Consider the following 19,129-nt stretch of genomic DNA (forward strand, 5'->3'; position numbering starts at 1 on the left):
TTAATCTTGTTTATGACCTCCCTAACTTTGCTGTCAGGCGTACATTTCTGCATTCCTGAATGCTGTTCCTAGATCATATACATTTGCTCTGCACCTCCAACATGGTAGCTTAAATATTTGCTGTGTTCTTGCAAATATTTTTAGTTTCTCCTTTTAGTTTCTTTTTAACAAGTCTCTAAATTTTATGCATTTTGCTTCTTTGAACTCAGATGTAACCGTGCTGGATAGTTTTGACTACTGTTGTATTTGCAGGGATGTTGTGCTGTGGGGTTGTTGCGCTGTGGGGGTTGTTGCGCTGTGGGGGTTGTTGCGCTGTGGGGTTGTTGCGCTGTGGGGGTTGCTGTGCTGTGGGGTTGTTGTGCTGCCAAACAGCACTTCAGCCGTCACATGTTGAAACGTCCTGTGTTGGTCAGGGCCAGGTCAGGTTTTGCTTCTGTTCTTCCCAGGTTTGTGAGTAGCTGCTCCTTTAAACACACACTGAGGATGTTTAGCAATTTAGTCCTGTGGCCATATTGCAAAGTAACGTTTGTCTTCTGTATGAGGAGTAGTACTTTTCCATCACTACTACAAAATTCTCCATTAGCATAGCATTTCATATCCAGTGTCTCCTGGAAAGGGAGGAGATGGTTTACAGTTGTGAGAAGAGTCTCTGAGGCCAGTGCTGAGGTGATCACAGCAGAGGGTGGTTTGTGTCAGTCACAGCTAGCCCTCTGAGGATGGTAAGTAGCCAGTCCACTCCCTGTGTTGATGAAGGGTGTTGGTGTGGCCTGTGGTGCCATCACGGTGCTGCGCTGTGATTTGCGTGGTGACAACGTATGAAGCACTTCTGTGAAAGCACTTGGGGGACTAAGGAGGTATAGTATAGTGGAAAATGCAAAAGAACATTATTTTCTGTGGCTAAAAATATTTGTGCTTTTTCACCTTGTCTTTTTCCTGCAGACATTGCAATCCTGGGAATGGACATCGATGTGCAAACCATAGAGGACAATGTCATCAGCCTGGAGGTGCTGTTTAAAACGTGGCTACATGACTATGGCACAGAGAGGGAACACCTCCATCTCCTCCTTCCGTCTGGAGGGTTCGGCCACGCAACTGCGCCCAGGACCACCCCAAGTATTTAATCTTCTCTCCTCCTCTGCAGGGAGTTCCTAAATCCCACAGCCTTAAAGATTACGCAGGCCTGCCCTATGGGCATGGTCCCTCACATTTAAAGTCCCAAGGAAGGGCTCTGGGTGGCTCTGAAAGCTGTCTGGAGTTTCTGTTGTCTCAGGCTGAGAGGGGCCATTTGCTTAGAATAGTTACAGATTGCTGCCATGTCCTGTGGCTGCTGATGCTACAGTCCATTTCCATTCTGCAGCAAAAATGTGCCTTGAAGAGTATGTGAATTTATAGCCACTTTCTCAAGGTAACAGGGACCTTACATACTGAGAGCCAAGGACCTTCTGGCTCAGGTGTATAGCCCTAAAAATTGTGGTCCTTGTATCTGATACTAAAAGTCTGTGCCAGAGCTGCACTGATTAAAGACTGTCTTACACAGGGACTTGGCTTATACCTATTGATTTAGCACTAAAATAGGTAATGTTCTAGCTGGAGCTGCCACTTATAATGCATGGGAAAATGTATATGGAATGTGTAATTTTTTTTCCTTTGTTAAGTCCAAGTCCCTAATCTATCCTTGGGTGAGCGCTGAAAACACGAACAGCTACACATCAGTGTTTCCCATAAGTTCTTGTAGTGTCACTGCTGCACTGCCGTGGGAATTGCACGTGGGGTTCCAGTAACCCCTCTCCACCATGGTGCTCTGTGCTGCTCCAGCACGGAGCTCACGGGCAGCTTCCCATCGCCATCACAGCAGCAGCACGCTCCTTTTCCTCTGGGGATCCACAGGCCAGTTCCAGGCTGGAAGCAGAGCTCATAGAGGGTTGCTGGTGGCTTTTGTGGAGGACTGAGTCCTGAAGTGCTGGGTCCAGCTCTGGGGGCCCAGTATAAGGAGGACATGGACTTGCTTGAGTGGGGCCAGAGGAGGCCACGAAGATGCTCAGGGGCTGGAGCACACCCCTGTGAGGACAGGCTGAGAGAGCTGGGGGGGTTCAGCTGGAGAAGAGAAGGCTCCGCAGAGACCTCTGGGGCAGATATGCTCCACAGCAAGCAGATCAGAAAGCCTGGTGTGACTTTTTATTTATGCAGTAGCTATCATAACGGCCTCCAAATGAGCACAGGCAATTACGATGTTTTGTTAAAAGTGAATTTTCCTTCATCATAACATTGAGCTTCATACTTGATGCATTGTCTTATTATAGCTAGCAAGGCAAACCATGTTATGCTGCAGTCAGGTTTTTTCACCTTCCCACACTCGAGAAATCTGTAGAAGGCCAGAGGTGTGGTATGCTGTATGCAGCTATATATCACCATATTCCAGAATTAGTAGTGTCATCAGTTGGCTGGGCTTCTCCACAAACACAGATAGAAAAGCTGTCAAGAAATGTCTGGCATTGGGAAATGACCTTCTGCTCCCTCTGCAGCTGGCCACTCCTCACCAAAACTGGAACATGCCTGCCGGGCTACCAACCAGTCATTGTTTCATGACAGTGCCAAGCATGTGGTATTCCCCCCTGTGTGTAAAATGGGGATAGTCTGTTGCCTTGTCACAGGCTTTAGCATTGTTCTTCCCTTAATAGTTGCTGTTGCTAGAAAATGTTAACTTAGTGTTTGTAAGTGCTTTGAGCATGTGCTAAACATTGCCACTTACAGCAATCTAAACCAGTCTCCTTCTCCTAGTATGCCTGAAGTGCGATTTGCAGGAGAGATTGCTCGACCCAGCTCTGCTTTCTGGGACAGCTGATGGCACCGTGAGAGCAGCAGATTTTAATTCACCCTTCCAGATGGCAGCCTGGCCAGCTGCAGTGCTGTATAAACTCCGTGTTGTAAAGTGAGTGTTGTTATGTGCTTTTTGCTTAGTAACTGGAAGGCTGGTATAATAAGCAGCCTTCACTCTTTCTGTGCAGTTTCAACTAGGACCTAATAACATCACCACAAAGCGCTGGGGATTCACAGTGCCAGTGAGCAAAATTCTGATGTAAGGTTCCCTCAACTCCTGTAACTCTTCGTTACATGGACCAGCACATCTCACACATGTGCAGAGTCAGAAACAGTGTTACATGACACCACCACTTTGCGTGTAACACCACACATGTTACTCATGCAGTAGTTGTTTCCCTCCAGTGTGAAGTTCTGTAGATTGCAGCCATTGCTCCATATATAATTCTGCTGTTCTCTCACTGCCTAATGAGGCCACAGCAATTAGTTGGATGTCAGAGCCTGAGCTAACTAGTTGACGAGTAGTAAAAAAACAAGCAAAGCCTCATAGTGCTGTGTGACTTCATGTAAAAGTTTATTTGCTTTCCTGTCAGCAGCCTGTGGCTGGCAAGCACAGAGCATCACAAGAGTGACGTCTCTAGTGTCTTTTCTGAGGTGTATTTATAGGAAAAATCGTGTGTAATTTCTAAACTATACAGTTGTTCTTAAAATAATTCTCATCTTCTTAGTAGCTGAAGAGTGCTCAGTAATTGTGCATGAATGGCCCACAGCCAAAGCACTGAACCTACTTAATAATGCCCTGTCGTGCAGCAGAGGTGTGCTACGGACCGGCAGCGTCAAGCACTGCAGAGTCCGTAGTGGTGTGTGCGGTGGGATGTTGGCTCTGTGCCGGAGTACAGCACATGTCAGTTTAAGTGAAGGATAACCACAATCTGGTAAAAATCACTTCAGAAGAGATGTAATTGACTGGGTGAGTTATTGCCCAAGAGGCCAGATTATCAATCTGTTTTGTATGCAAAATGCATGAAGATTGGATTTGCTTCTTGGCATGCTCTTGTCAAAGCAGATACAAGGGAATCTGGAAGTCAGCAAGAAAGCCTCTTTTTACTGCAGTTGGACTTTTCTGCAGGGTTTCCTGGTGACAGGCCACAGCAATGCAGACATTAGGTGCCTGTGGCAGTGTGGCAGCTGATGCTGCCGCAGCCAGGTGTGCCCGTCACCTCCTGGTAGCTCCCAGCTGGTTTCCTGTTGGCTGTGCCTCACTAACACGGGCTGTATCCCTGCAGGGCTCTGAAGGCCGAAGGGGTCTGTGAGTCTGTACTGTATGGCCTGCCCTTCATCATCAGGCCCACAAGCTGCTGGCAGCTAGACTGGGATGAACTGGAGATAAATCAGCACAGCTTCCATGCTCTATGTCATAGTCTTCTGGTGAGTGTGTGAGAACTGCAGTCTCGGAGTGGGGTGGGGGGGGGAATTGCTTTAGAAAGGACTAGTCAGTGTACATCTGCTATGATCTCTCTAGCCTGCACCAGAAAACACGTTTCAAAAGCTGCAGCTTCATCTCATGGCCCAGGCTCAGGCTTGTAAATCCTTCCATAATGCAGAATAGTGTTCTTATGCTGGTGTGTATGAATGTCTCTGCTTCTGAACCCAGCAGCCCCTACACTGAAAGTGCTGAAGGAAGTGGCTGTTGCCCATTGTTGACATTGGTTTTGGCTTTTGCCATTTAGAAAAGGAAGTGGATGCTTTTGGCCGAACATGAGCCACAGAACACTGGTCCAAACTGGAACATCATGGTGCATTCCTACTACGTCATTGTCCCTTCGGACTCTGCCACTCTACTTGTCAAAGCAGTCGCCACCAGGGAGCTCTTGCTGCCGTCGAACTTCCCTGCTCTCCTTGCTGAACACCCTGAGAGAGCGCGTGGCCCTGTAGAGGTAAGTCACTGCCAGCCCTGCACAAACCTCTGTGGAGAGGATCCCAGCTGTACAAGCAGGGATCAGAGAAGTGATCAGCCTTTATCCTCAGGACACGCAGCTGCTGCTGAAGGTGCATCTGTCTCCCTCATTGCTGGGGAACGTGGATCTCCTCAGACTGTAGAGGGAGGTGCTTTAGGCTTTAAAGTGTCTCTGTTTCTTCCAGTAGATTCAGGCTTCCACATTTTCTGTTGTACATCCACATGTTCTTCTCCTCAGTTGTCTGCGTTTGCTTCAGGTGACGCCAGGAAGGGCAGAGCCCTCACTAGAGGTTTTAGCAGAGAACAGAGGAGATGACTGTGAACTGTCTAGTGACAGCTGGAATATGATGGAGCAATCTAAAACTTCCTCCCAGCAGCCAATGTAGCCTACAGCTTTCTTCACAGACAGCCAGTGCCTGTCCTCTGGAGCAGTGTTACCTGTCTGTTGGGGGAGGGGGAAAAGGCCTTATGAAGCAGAGAGGGTGACAGTGCCCAGAAAGGGTGCTCCAGCCTGTTGGCTGATTCTGGGCATGGGGGAGGGCAGGACAGCATCCTGCAAGGGAATGCTTAAATCCATTAAGACCTGGTTGCAGTAAGTCTATACACAGCTAAGAGTGGTCCTTGTGGGTAACAGCCACAAGAGCCCTTCTCCCATCACTGCAGGGTGGCATGGAGTGTCTGTAACACACCTGCAAAAAAAAAAGCCCTCAACACTAAAAAAGCAAAAAACCCCAGGCAAACCCCACAGCCTCTACCTGTCACATCTGATAGCCACTATGTTCTTTCTTCTGTCTGAGCAGAGTGCCCTGAACAACTTGGAAGTGGAAGTTGCTTATAACCCCTTGCACATAAAAAGCAACCTCTACAAATACCTGAAGAGTGTGTTGCACAAACCTCTGCACTGGCAGCAGGCCCAGCCCAGGGACCAGCGACCAGAGCGGCATCCACCCAAGCAGGTACGTGTCCTGCCTTCGGCAGCCTCTGCTCTGCCTCCCGCAGAGGGGTGAGGGCAGGTCCCGACCCCCGGCAGTACGGGGCGGGCAGCAGCTGGCAGGGCAGAGGGATGTGGTCAGCATAACCTGATGCAGTTGCGAGGGGGACACAGACACAGCTGGCCAGGGCACTGTTGGACAAGCCAGCACCTCCTTCCACAAGGTGCATTCGTGTTTTGTCCCTGTATTGCAGCATCAGAGCCGAGCCAGAGCCACAGTGGCACCTCTTCTGATGGCTCCTTCTCCTGTCCAAGCGTTCAGACCCGCGGCAGTGAGGAGAGATTCCTGTGAGCGCTCCCCGCTCCCCAAAGAGTATGATGAGTTCCTGCAGTGAACGCCAGAGCACTGCTTGAGCCTGCTCACCTGCAGGCAAGGCTTGGCTTGTTGCTCTGCTGCCAAGCCTTACGCACGGGGCCGGAAGCGGTCAGGCAAGACACTAAGCTTGGCCTTGGTCCGACAGGCACTTCCCATCGTTTGTTCCTCCCTGGTTTATGGTTTTGTTAGTCACCAACCCAGCCTGCAGGAAGCCTGCTGCTCTGGAGCCCTCTGTCCAGAGATTCAGATATCCCTGCAACACCCCATATTTCCCATTCTTGTCAGCACACATCACCAGTATGCCTCAAACTTTCGTTTCTGAGACTAGCTAGTACTGGCCACAAACCACAGATTGCTGTCAGCGGGTGCAGAAAAGCTGCAAGCAGGGCAGTGAGGAAGTCAGGCAGATAAAAGCAGGCAGTAACGTCAAAGCTGTCCTCATCCTGCAGGAGCAGGTTCAGCAGGGTATTTGAATAGACGTAAACCAGGGCTTTTGAATTTAATCTTAAAGCCCAGAGCGCTGCCGCCCCCCCCCGAGCAGCACTACCCACGATGACGCTGATTTGGTTGCTTCCGTAATTGCTCTCGCTGTCCAGCTCACAGGTTTGTAGCAAGTGCCAAGCCAGCCCTAAAGCCCTGGCTGGCTCCTGCCCCATGGCAGCTCGCCACGGCACCGTTCTCCCAACCGACGGCTGCTGGGATGCTCTTCTCCTTATGGCCCATCTGTGCCTGTGGGGCTGCTCTGCAGGCCAACACAGCAAGTACTTTTTGGCAGGGCTCAGAAGATGGGGGGTTGGCCTGGAGCCTTTCAGAGAGCTTCTGCCCAGTGCCTGTGCAGATGCCAGCCTGTTTTTCAGTGCAGACATGGGACAGCTGCCCCTGGCAGGGCAGGAGCTGAGGGCAGCTCAGCTGAGCCAAGGTGGGGTGGTCTCATGCGCTTCCTGGATGCTGAGCACCGGCAGCAGTTTGTGTTCTCCTTACTTCGTTTGGACAAGCTGTTTCAGAATAAAGTTACCCACTGTAACGTTCACTGCCTGCCTGTGGTTGATAACGTTCTGCACGCAGCGATCCCAGCACTGCCCGGTACCTCCTGCTGCAGGTGACCCAGGGCACGGGGCAAGCACAGTGCTCCCAGGGCAACTGCGGCAGCCAGAGCCAGCAGAGCCCAGCTCAGGAACAGGCCCTGCTAGCCACCCAGGGCATGGACCTGCTCTCCCCATGCCCTCGCAGCTTCCCAAGCAGCTGCCTGGGGTGAGATGTCCTGGGCAGGTGCCTTGAGGCCAGCACAGACACCCCTGCAGGCACGGGGATAGGGCTTTGTGCGGGTGTGCGAGCTGGTGGCTAACCCCTGCCTGTCTCCAACAAGCTCACAGCATGAGGAGCTGGGGAAGGAGCAGTGGCAAAGGGCAGGGACACGCTTGTCTGTGGCCCAGCCTGGGGCGTGCCAGCCGGACACTATGCAAATGACATCGGGCAGATTGGGGGGGCAGAGCACGACATGGGGGATTCACTTGACTGAACTGATGATGCAGATGGAAATTACTTTGGCAACCGTATAAACAAATAACCAAACTGGGGTACAAAGTCAACAAAACACTTTGCCAACGGGAAGGAGTAAACAAACAGGGGCTTGTGATTTATTGCTGATAGAAAAAAGCTGCTAAAAGGGAAACTTGAGGAAAAAGGGACAATAAGGGGAGGCAAATCACAAAATTGGGGTCCCTGTTGAAAAGCCCTCCACCTGATCACCACAGGGTGAAGCAGGGCAATCACTGACCAACTCTTGACAGCCAGAGGGAACCTGGGTGCTTCCCTAACGTGAGCAGGGATATCCTGGCTGAACAGATGTCTCATGCCTGCACTACGCTGGGCTCTAAAGGGGAGCAGGTAGCACTTACAGAAGAACACGCCTTTCAGAACAGGAAACAGAAAAAGGTAGCCCCAAGGGGAAGAGGTTGCTTGGGCTCTGAGCAGCTCCCGTCATTTTCTCCTGGTGAAAACTGCCCCTGGCCTAGAGAGACCAAGACTTCTGCCTCTGTTGCCTCCCAGCTCTGGCTGCTAGACCAGTAGTCTGACATTTCTCAGCTATTCCAGGGCATGGGCTTTTAGCAGAGAACAGGGAAGCACACAGGCTGTCCTCATATGAGGAAGTCTGATATCCAAAGGACTTCCCATGCACCACCCAATCTGGCCTGTAGCACCTGGCCTGGGCAGAAGTGAACAAAGCTGCTCGTCCAGGACCATTTCTGTACTGTAAGAAAATGGACAGAGTGAGCAGCCAAGCATAAACCAAGCACTCCCAGGCACCTCAGCAAAGCCTTGGTCAGGACTGGCTGCCAGGATGCCATTTTCCAAGTACCCAGACTGAATTCAGCTATGGCACACAGCCACTGTGACATGGCAGGGCTGTGTTCGAGCTGCACCCGGGTGCTTCACTGCTCAACACATGGAAATTGGGTGTAAGGGGACAGTGGAAGCAGGGCAAAGGAGAGGGAAAGGAGGGCCACGAAGATGATTAGGGGGCTGGAGCACCTCCTGTACGAGGACAGGCTGAGAGTTGGGGTTGTTTAGCCCAGAGAAGAGAAGGCTCCAGGGAAACCTTATAGCAGCCTTTTAATACCTAAAGGGGGGTTATAAGAAAGATGAGGACAGACTTCTTAACAGGGCCTGTAGTGACAGGACAAGGGGTAACAGTTGAAACTGACAGAGGGGAGATTTAGATCAGATCTGAGGCAGAAATTGTTCCCTGTGAGGGGGGTGAGGCCCTGGCACAGGCTGCCCAGAGAAGCTGTGGCTGCCCCCTCCCTGGAAGGGCTCAAGGCCAGGTTGGACGGGGCCTTGGGGAACCTGGGCTGGTGGAAGGTGACCCTGCCCGGGGCAGGGGGGTGGGACTGGATGATTTCCAAGGTCCCTCCCAACCCAAACCATGCAATGATTCTATGAATGCAGATGGAAGAAATCCTCATCTAGGCAGAATCCATCTCCTGGACCTAAAGTCTTACTGCTTTGGCAACAGGAAGGCTATGACCAGCCAAAGGCTGGCTCTGCATTTACCTTATTTCTTACACTTTCCCAAAGCATCTATTACACCCCAAACTGCTGCCAGAAAGGAGGTAAAGCACAGAGCAGTAGTCTGAGCAAGATAACAGGTCTTGTCCACCACACTGAGCCAAAGAATGGACTGTCTCTTCCGACCAGGAGAGACTAAGAGCCTTCCCTTGCACGCACCTCTCCTCGCATGGCAGGGTGCATAACTAAAGCAGGCCATGTGTGGGAGCATTCCTTCTGTCCTGTGCACTTACATCTTAGTCTCGAGTTGGCTGTTACAAGATGATGTCATTGATGAAGCAAGAAAAATAAAATGCCCTTTCCTCTCAGCCAGGAGGAATGCAGGGCTGTGCAGGGATCACTGGCCTGGCATAGATGCTGGAGCATTTTCCTTCCTCACCGTTGTCCTCCTCAGTGACAGCTGGATCAGCCACGCTCAGCTCTGTGGGATGGAGCGACCACAGCGCACCGAGATGCAGCAACTGCAGGGATGGAAGATGCACAAACACCCACGTCCGTATGGAAGGGAGAGCCCCAGGGAGGGGTTCCCTGCTCCTGGGAGGTTGCTCTTCATCATTTAAGTCTCGAAGCCTCACACTGGAGTCATGAGCAAGGATTATGAGCAGGTGGCCTGGGACCCCACTAAGCAGCATCCAGAGCTCTTCTCCGGAGCAGGCAGATGCCTACTGCTTGTGCCTCTTGTCCCAGGCAGGAACTGCCTCAGCCTCCCAGAGCCCCTTAGGCTTTTTTGTACCTCCTGCAGCTGGTACCATGGCTTTTGTACAGCCCCCCCCCGGCCAAGTGGGGAAGAGAACCCAGCACAGGAGAACAGCCACAAACTGATCCCGGCTACAGCTGTGCTGTTACAGGACTGAGGCTTCCCCCTGCAGCCTGGCCATCAGACCAATGCCCAGTCAGAGCTCACCACCTTGTTGTCACCATCTCACCGATCTGGGGACTGAACCTGGTCCTCCCGACTTCCCCAACAGTTTGTGGCTCCCTGGGTCTGCAGAAGTCATGCTTAGTCCTCTGTACAGGTACATCACAGTGCTGCCTGTCAGCTGGCTGTTTTGTTGCTGTATCAATGGGCTGGTGAACCTGCAGAAGTCATCAGTAGCCCCATCCAACTCAGGGACAGCCATGCCAGGGTGCCTGGTCTAGCCCCACACAGAAGGGACATAAAATCTCTCAAAACCATTACCAGCACCAAAAGAAAAAACTGTTTTTCCCCTGCATAGCTTTCTGCCCAAGGCTGGCCACACAGCAATCACAGCCAAACCCCTGGGTTCAGACCACAGAGTTTTTGCCATTAAAGTCAATGGGATCCAGCCTGGGCCATCCCAGGCCTTTCAAGAGCAGCTGGGAGCAGGGGGCAAACTTGCAGAGGGATCAGGCTGGGAAAGGAGAGACCCTGTCACGACCCAACACTCGGTGAGGTGCAGCAGGGCTGGAGCCTGGCCCTGCCCAGCCTTATCCTTGGAGACCATCACATTTGGTGCCCCAGGCCACCATAAGGGTATCCGTGGGCCTGACTCTCATTCCCCTTGATCCCCTGGCATCCGGGCATCCCAGCCACAGCTGAACCTAGCACAGGGTTTTCTTCATGGTTTCCTCTTAGCTCAGGAGCTCTGGCACAGACACAAACGTGCCACCCCTGAGCCGGGCCACCCTGCTCCGCGCCAGCACCTCCCCCTCCGCGTGCCTGACAGCCCAGACACACTACAGGCAAACGGTTCATTCCGAGACAGATTTTAATATCAAAATAATTTTGTATAAAAATACTTTTGGAAACTGATGGCAAGCAGTCTTCCACACACCGCAACAGCTATCCCAGCCCCGTGGCCTGGTCACAGGGAGCTGGAGCAGCAGGCACAGGGTGACACGAGGCAGCTCCAGCCCGGAGAAGCTCGCTGGCACCTGCACAGCCACGGCAGTGAGAGCCGCGGAAAGGGCTCTGAGGAAACAGAGCTCCTCAGTGCTGGGAAGCAAGTGGGGCTCTGCCTGGGCCAGACCAGTCCCCAGCCCCAAGTCACCCCCAGGGCCTGCCAGGGACAGCAACTGGCACTGCTCACCAACGGGTCAGGCCCCCCGGGCAGGTACAGAGCAGCAGCACGTTATATCTCCCCTAAGTCCTCGTAGACAGGTGACAAGCTGCACTCATCCACAGACTGTTCCTCCTTCTGCGCGTGCGGGGGCTTCAGCACCCGGCTGTACAGCACCTCCATGTTGTTGTTGTTGCTGCTGTTGAGGCTGGGTTTGACCTTCTCGGGAGCTGCGTTCCCCCGCCGCTTGCTGGGGTCCCCGCCCCTCTCAGCACCTTTGGGGATCAAGGCTGCCTGGGGCTTGGGGGCCGGCACTGGCTTGGGGCCCTTGGCCTTGGCCTGGAAGGCAGGTACCGAGTAGTCGTCGGTGCTGGGGTTGTAGGGGTACTCGTAGCCGCTCCTGCCATCGTGGCCCTGGGTGCGCCAGGCCTCGCCCGTGGGCCGCGCTTCGTCATAGATGCGGGTCGGGGGGGGCAGTGAGTGGGGAGCGCGGCCCTCAGGCTCATCATAGATGTGCTCCAGCCGGCCGGGCGCCGCGGGGGCCTGGCCGCGTCCCTCGGCCCGGACCTGGTTGTACGTGCCCGCGTACAGCGGCGCCGGCAGCCGGAGCTTCGTCTCGTCTGCAGCCCTGCCGGGCGCCTTGGCCCCGCTGGCGGCCTTGGTGTCCACGGGCTCCGAGTACAGCGGGTCCAGCCAGGGCCGGAAGCCCTTGACCGAGTCCAGCGGCTCTGAGTACACGCTGCTTGGGTCCTCGGCCGGCAGCACGGCGTGCGGCACCTTGGGCAGTGGGGAGCGCGGCGGCGTGCTCAGGACCGCGGCCTTGGCCTGCGGCACAGGGAGCTCCGGCAGGCTCCGGCTCTTCAGCGAAGACGGGGAGTCCCTCTCCTCCACTGCTGCGCTGGGCCGGGGCGCCAGCGCCGCTTTGGGGCCTGGGGCGTCGCCCCCCTCTGCTGGCAGCTCCAGAGTCAGGCTGTCGGCCAGCGCCTGGCGGATCAGCACCACGCTGGGGCTGTCTGACTCCAGCGAATCACAGCTTTGCCGGTTCTCCTCCACCTGCGCCTTCTGCTCTCGGATGGAGGCTTCCACCAGGTGGAAGATCTCGTTGCCCTGCTTGGTCTCAAAGGTGAAGTTCCCTGGGCCGGAGTCGCAGCGCCTGCCAGCTTCGAAGGAGAACATCACCTGCAAGGGAAGTGGAAGGGTCGCATCCTGCCCAGCACCTGCCAGCCCCGCAGGCTGCGCTTCCTGCAGAAGGGCGCATGGCTGCGGCGCCGATCCTGCACATCCTGCAAGAGACTTCAATGAACATCCTGCTCCTTCCGCCCCCCACAGCGAGGGCCAGGGACACACCGAGCTCAGCGGCTGCCCAGCGCCTGAGCAGGGGGGAGCTGCACTGCCCAGCAGCCCAGAACAAGCTGGGAAACTGGAGTGGGATGGACCTGAGGGGACATCACTGAGAGATACCCCATGGCCAGAGCTGCAGGTCCCGCTGGAGACCTCCTGCCTGCCTTACCTGAGCAATCCCAGCAGTGTCAGCTGGCACCAGACAGCCTAGAAAAGATGCAGTTAGCACTGAGAATGGAGTAGGGTGAGAAGAGTGACAGTTCAGCAGGGGAAGCTATGACGGGCCTCTTGGGTAGGTCAGCATTAGTCAGGCAGAAGGGAAGCAATCCAAAGGTGAGAAATACAAGACAGAGGAAGACTGCTTTCCATGGGAGAAAGGCCAGGAACAGCAGGTTGGCTACCAACAGCAAGCAAAACATTTGCCTTACCAGCATTACTCTGTTAATGGTATAAAGTACTATCAAAGAGAAGTCTTGCACCAGGCTGTGCTCCTCAGGCCTGAACACACACTCACGTGCCAGTTCCCACCAGCAGACGCCCACACCCTTCCTGAACCTCAGCCCCTAAATTCAGGTGGGATTTTCTGCCTCACTGGGGCTCTCACACACACATCAAGCCTCTCTGGGGTTGCTGCAAAAGCTGCTGGGGCCAGACTTCTTTTTGTGGGTCAGTGCTGCCAAACACAAGTACCGTCAACTCGTCACTGCTCAGGGACCTGTGGGTGCAGCTCCCTGCTCCTTACACCACGTGTCTCTCACCCTGCCCCAGCACAGACCCTGCCTCCACAACATGCCTCCACAAGAGCAGCTCAGTTTCCACTTCTGTTTTGGTAAAGTGACACAGAAAGCACCATCAGCAGGGCGCAGCCGACACCGTCACTTCTATAAACAGCCCTGGGGAGACCACTTCCTCCCCATCCAACACAGCGGGTACCTCTTGTGCTCAGGGTAGCAGCAAAATAGATCAGGGACCTGCCTTGGTGGACACTGGAGGGGACAGACCTGCACAGGTCAGCCAGGCCAAGAGCAGCATGCCCCATAAGGTCAGCAAATCCAGAGTAACTGGTGTCTCAAGGGAGCCCCTCCTGCTCTGGCCACCATCCTTCAGGAGGGATGGGCTGAACCCAGGGCAGAGCCAGGACTGCGGGCAGCCAAGGTCCCCGGGGCTGAGGAGAGCTTGTGTACAGCACAGGAGAACGTACCTGCCCACGGCGTGGGCTGGGGAGGGCTGGATGGAGACTGAGTGCAAGCCAGCTGGGGGGGATGTCGGGCAGAGGGGCCAGCTGGCCACTGGAATTGCAACGGTCCCAGTGGGAATGACACAGTGACCACAAGAGAATCACAGAACCCTGGAATCATGGAGGTTGGAAAAGCCCTTGCAGCTCCTCCAGCCCAACCAATGACCCTCCCCCTGACTGTTCCCAACTCCCCCAGATCCCTCAGCGCTGGCTCAGCCCAACTCTTCAACCCCTCCAGGGATCCCGGGGACTCCCCCCTGCCCTGGGCAGCCCATTCCAACGCCCAACAGCCCCTTCTGCAGAGAAATCCTTCCTCAGAGCCAGCCTGACCCTGCCCTGGGCAGCTTGAGGCCATTCCCTCGGGGCCCGGCGCTGGCTTCTTGGTTAAAGAGACTCCTCCCCTGCACAGCCATGCCCTCGGTGGGGACGGGTGTCCTGCTCGCCCATGCTCCTACGTGGCAGCACAGGCAGCTGCCGAGGACAGACAGGACCACAGGTGCCCATGGAGACTCTGCTGCGGCCACCGGGGGCTGCAGCACTTTCAGCATTTGGCAGGGGCTGCTGCACGGCTGCCACAGTCTGGCTGGGCACAGCAGCTCCTCACCCTACAGCAAGGGAAAGCCTGCGGGGGAACAGGCCTCGGTGCACGACATGCAGGGCCCCTGCTCCCCACCTTGTCCCGGCCGTATCTCCGGAGCAGCCGGTACGGCCAGACGTAGAGGATCTCATTTGTCCGTGGGTCCTTCAGGACGAGACTGTCACGCTCAGCCTTGAGCACGTAGGCACCGCGCAGCTCGCATCGCTCCGCAGCCTCGGTCCGTTGCACCGTCACCCAGAAGGTGTTCACTGTGGGGACAGGGATGCTCAGGGCAGGGTGGAGGAAGCCACGTCCCAGCCCCACCGGAGCCCCAGTGATGGGGCAGCAGCAGGACAGGCCCCACAGAAGGTGGCCCGAAGTCAGGGCAGGACTAGGTCCCACCTTCATCTCTCGAGTAGTAGATGGAGTTCACGGCCATCTCCAGGGCTGGCGCCTCCCCGCTGTCCTCTCTGCCACGCCGGGCCGCCACGCCAGCATGGCTGGGGCCATTTCCCTGATAAGGGAGAGCAGATCAGTCCCTGAGTCCCTCTGTGGCCACCGGCCTCCCAGCCCCACATCACCCGGGCCCTGCTGCCCTCCCCGAGGGACCTACCCCACCCCACCCAGCTCGGCCCTCCTGCGGCCATACCAAGCCCATCCCTGCCCAGAGCCAGTGACAGACCCCAGGGCCCACCTGCCCCCCACTCTGAGCCAACACACAGAGGATGAGCAGGGCCAGGCAGCGCAGAAGGGGCTTCCCTGGAGCTCCCAGCACCACCCTGGGCCCCAGCTGGGCTATTCACAGGACAAAGCGCAGAAGGAAGCCGTTACCCCGGGCAGCCCTGTCCCCAGTGCAGCACAAGCCAGCCCTGAGACGTGGCCTCCTGTGGGGCAGCACCCGGGGGTCCCCTGTGCCCCTCCACGGTGTGTCCATGGGGCTGCCCTGGTGCCAAGGAAGAGAACAGCTCTGCTTCCTCACCAATGTGCTCGGGCACAGGCCACATCAGGCCCAAAGCATCTCAGGGGCACTGGCACACTCTCCCGGCAGTACGGGCAAGGGAGGGGGCTGATGAGATGACCCAGCAGCGCGAGGGTCTGCGTCCTGCTCCTGCACAGGCAGGAAGGCAGTGCCAGTATCAGCACACAGCCCACAGAAGGGAAGCAGGCACTTCTGTTTTAGTGCCTGCAGAACCGAAAGTGCAACGCACACACTCTGTCAGGACCGTGTTGCAGCAGCAGGGTCCCCAAAGGGCCTGTGTGGGAGAGGCACCCTGGGTGCTACCACCCAGCGGCACAGATCCTCTCCAGGGAAGCTCCACACAAATCAAAGGCTCACAGATGCCCTGCAAGAGCTGCTTCCGCAGACTGCACCGCTGCACGAGGGTCTGTATTTGGACGGGAGCTGGAAGTGGCTTCTCAGGGTCACATGGCATGGGGTTGCAGCAGAGCGTGTGTCTTACAGTTTAAAACCCAGCCACATGAGCTTCTTAACAGGCAAGGCCCACAAAGGGCCACCAGGCCCTCTTGCTTGGCTCCTAAATAGAAAGGGGACTACTAAAACCCAGCATCCTTAGAGCTGACAGCAGCAGCTCCTCCTCAGCAGCAGGGTTCCAGCCTGGGATCAGGAAGTCAAGGGCCAGACAGTCTGCTGAGCCTTCCCGGGCTCTCTTTGACTGCCACTTCCCTCATCTTCAAAAGAAATTCTGTTCTGAACTCCAAACATCTCTGGCCCTAGTTCCCTGGTCCTGCGTACCCTCTGGGCAGCAATGAACAACAGGACACAAAATCACCATCTCTACGCGAATGACCAGAAATCACCACTGAGGACCTTCAGCTTTTTGCAGCAAGGCCACGTGCAGCTCCTGTGCCTCCTGCTCCAGACCAGGCCTTTCTAGAACACGTGCTACCCATGCAGCCTTTTGCTCACCGCTTCCTAAGCTGTCAGCTTGCTTCTGGATCTCCACCAGCTGAGATCTACCATGTGTAGGAAGGTATGAGCATACCCCTGCTCTGAGCAACATTCCTCTGCCTTCCTCCTACCCTACACCACTCCAAAGGTGCGTACTGTGTCCCTAGCTTGGCCTCACGAGCCATTTCTAGGACAAAGTCTCCAACACTGTCTGCGCCAAACAGGCACAGGTGTGGACATTTTGTAAGTTCCAGCACCACACCGGTGCCTCTTGGCCTGGTCAGCAGGGCACTTGCTGCACAGACATGTTTGGCTTGAGAGCAGGCTGCAGGGAGATGCAAGCAGGAACAAAAAAAGGCTTAAGGTGAATCACACTCAGCAAACACCTGGGTCCTTGAGGGAAGATCCTGGGATCACCAACTGTGCAGCAGCCACCCTGCGAGGCAGCCCTGCCCAGCACTCAAAAGGCTGGAATCGGCTAGAACACAACTCAGGGCTATGCAAACATCTCCCAGGAAGGAGGGCTGGGGAGCCGCGGGGCTGGCCGCTCTCGCAGGGCGGTGAGGCGTCCCGCTGGCTGACCACCAGCTCCAGAGAAGGCTGCTGAGCTGCCACGGGGCGCCGGGAGAGCACAGGGGAGCCGGAGGGCTGTGCCGCAGGCTCAGCACTGATGGGGCGCTCCCAGCAGCGGGCAGGGGCGAGCCCCAGGCCTGGGCCAGGGGGTGCACTGGCCCCGCAGCTACCAGCGCTGCCGCCCCGGAGCCAGGTGGGACCCAGAGCCGGGCAACGCTCTCGGAGCTCCGCTTCCGCCACTGCGGCAGGAAAGGCGGCAGCTGGGCCAAGAGGAAACGCTCCTCAGCCATCACCTGGCCCTGGAGAGGGTGAGGATGGGCTCCACGCTGGGGGAGACGAGCCCAGCCTGAAATCTGGAGCTGCAAGAACTACTGACAGCGTGCCGAGGTGTCCCGAAACCCACCGGGCTGCTGGCACGGCGGGAGCTGTCGCAGGGGCCTCGGGGTCCCAGGACCAGGCGCTCTGACAGCCAGGGACCACTCACGGGTGCCCTGCGTCTCCCCTCCCCGTGCCGCGGGGCCCCACGGCACACGCTCGGACCCCCGACCCCGCGCAGGCCGCCCCCTCCCCGCCGGGGCTCACCGGGAAGGCGATCTCGCACAGCTTGGCCACCCACTCCTCGCTCTGCTGCTTGTCGGCCGCGAAGAGGTAGCTCCGGTCGCTGGTGTCCAGGCGGAAGGCGGCCGTGCCGGGCCGGGGGCCGCTCTCGGCCACGGGGGCCACGCTGGTGCAGTCGGCCAGGCGCACCACGGTCCGGTCCAGCCGCCGGGTGCCCAGGCGCTCGGGCGGCGCCGACGGCTCCTTGCAGTCGAAGAACTCCAGGCGGGCCACGCCGTGCTGGCTGGCCGGGTACAGCGCGAACCAGCTCCGCTTCCACCTCTGCAAGGCACCGGGGTCACACCGGGGTGCGTGCCCCCCCCGCCCCGCCACGGCCCGGCCGAGCGGCGGGGACCGGCCCCGACCGCGCCCGGCGGGGAGGAGCGGCCACGGGACCCTTCGGCCGCCGCCGAGCCGGGCCCAGGCCCGGCCAACCCCCGGCCCCGCTTCCCCAGTGGCCGAGCGGCGGCCCGGCAGCGGGCCCGGCCCGGGCGGCGGTGCGGAGCCCGCCTGGCCCCCGAGGAGGAGGAAGAGCCGGCCCGTCCCGGCTCGGCCCCGGTGTCCCGCCGCCCCACCTTGGTGCCGAACTTGTGGCTCTGCTGCACCAGGAGCGGCCCCTCCTTGGCCGGCGGGTCCATCCCGCGCCGCGACCCTCCGCGCGCTTCCGCCCGCCGCTCGCGCCGCCGGGGCGGGGCCTGGGCGGGGCCGGGGGCGGGGCCTGTGCCCTCACCGGGCGCAGGCGCGGCTTCCCCCGGGGCGCGCGGGACGTGCCCCCCCCCGGTGCCCCCCGCGCGCGGGCGGGGCCGGGATCGGTGCCAGCGCGGGGGACCCGCGGCCGCCCGGGAAGGAGCCGGCCCCGCCGCGCTGCCCGCACCCCGCGGCGAGCTCCCGCCTCCGGCCCCGCCCGAGGACATTCCCGTGCCCGGGGGGCTGGTGGGGGCCCGGCCGCCCCCGGCCGCCCTCCCCCGGCGGCAGCCGCTACGCGAGGCCCCGCAGGGCCGGTGGCGGAGCCCTCGAGTCGCCCGGGGAGGGGACACCCAGGGCAGCGCCCGGCGCGGCGGGGCCTCGCCGCACACACCGGCCCAGCCGTGCCGCGGCCGCAGCGGGGTCTGCGGGGACGTCGGGCCCGGCCCGGGGCCCTGCCGGCGGCTCGGGGCGCGGCGGGCGCGGGGGGGCAGACGGAGGAAGCGCTGCCGGGGCCCCCCGGGGCAGGAGCGGGGTGACAGCGGCTGGACACAGGCTCGGGGCCGGCCTGGGGCACGTCCCCCGCAGCCCCGCGTCCTCCGGGGCTGCCGGCTCCTGGGCACGGCGGAGGCTCCCCCAGACCTTCCTCTAGATGAAAGAGAGGAAGCACTCGGGGGGGTGGAAGTGGAGAGCGACTTCAAAGTGACTTCCAGAGAAAACAGAAGGAACTCAGGGAGCTGGTGGTCAGGTCCAACAAAATGTATTCGGAAAATCTGGCAGTGCTTTATTGAAGCGATGGGGCACAACGGAAACCACCCCAGCACTGGGGGAAGGGGGGCTCATAGGTCAGGTAATGAGCTGGAACTTGAGAAGGAAGGGCATAAAAGTAGAAACTAGGGGAAAAAATAGGAGGAACAGAAAAAACTAACAAGAGTCAGAGAAGCCAAAGTATGAGAAGAATTGTAACTAGCAAGAAACATGAAGGATTGCAAGAAAACCTTCAAAATAGAAGGTGCTGGTAGGAGGATGCTGAGCAGCCC

General features: G+C 57.6%; 2 protein-coding genes across 3 annotated transcripts in view; one reads left to right on the plus strand and one right to left on the minus strand.

Moving 5' to 3' along the window:
* Window positions 1–7,109, plus strand: part of M1AP (meiosis 1 associated protein) — a 39,123-nt gene extending 32,014 nt beyond the window's left edge. For both annotated transcript variants that reach the window (XM_074903653.1, XM_074903654.1), the window contains 6 exons: window positions 940–1,113; window positions 2,779–2,929; window positions 4,104–4,245; window positions 4,548–4,754; window positions 5,575–5,730; window positions 5,960–7,109. In XM_074903653.1, coding sequence (XP_074759754.1) covers window positions 940–1,113; window positions 2,779–2,929; window positions 4,104–4,245; window positions 4,548–4,754; window positions 5,575–5,730; window positions 5,960–6,100 — 971 coding nt within the window. In that variant the 3' untranslated portion in view covers window positions 6,101–7,109. The remainder of the gene's footprint in view (window positions 1–939; window positions 1,114–2,778; window positions 2,930–4,103; window positions 4,246–4,547; window positions 4,755–5,574; window positions 5,731–5,959) is intronic.
* A 3,761-nt stretch (window positions 7,110–10,870) lies between these two features.
* DOK1 (docking protein 1) lies at window positions 10,871–18,079 on the minus strand. The gene is made up of 5 exons (XM_074903655.1): window positions 17,981–18,079; window positions 17,391–17,687; window positions 14,729–14,840; window positions 14,423–14,595; window positions 10,871–12,350 (listed from the first exon to the last, which is right to left on the minus strand). The coding sequence occupies exons 1-5, from the start codon at window positions 18,041–18,043 to the stop codon at window positions 11,244–11,246; spliced, it is 1,752 nt and encodes a 583-aa protein (XP_074759756.1). The 5' UTR covers window positions 18,044–18,079; the 3' UTR covers window positions 10,871–11,243.
* Window positions 18,080–19,129: the final 1,050 nt, after the last annotated feature.

The sequence above is a fragment of the Athene noctua genome, chromosome 4 (assembly GCF_965140245.1).
Source record: "Athene noctua chromosome 4, bAthNoc1.hap1.1, whole genome shotgun sequence".
NCBI lineage: Eukaryota > Metazoa > Chordata > Aves > Strigiformes > Strigidae > Athene > Athene noctua.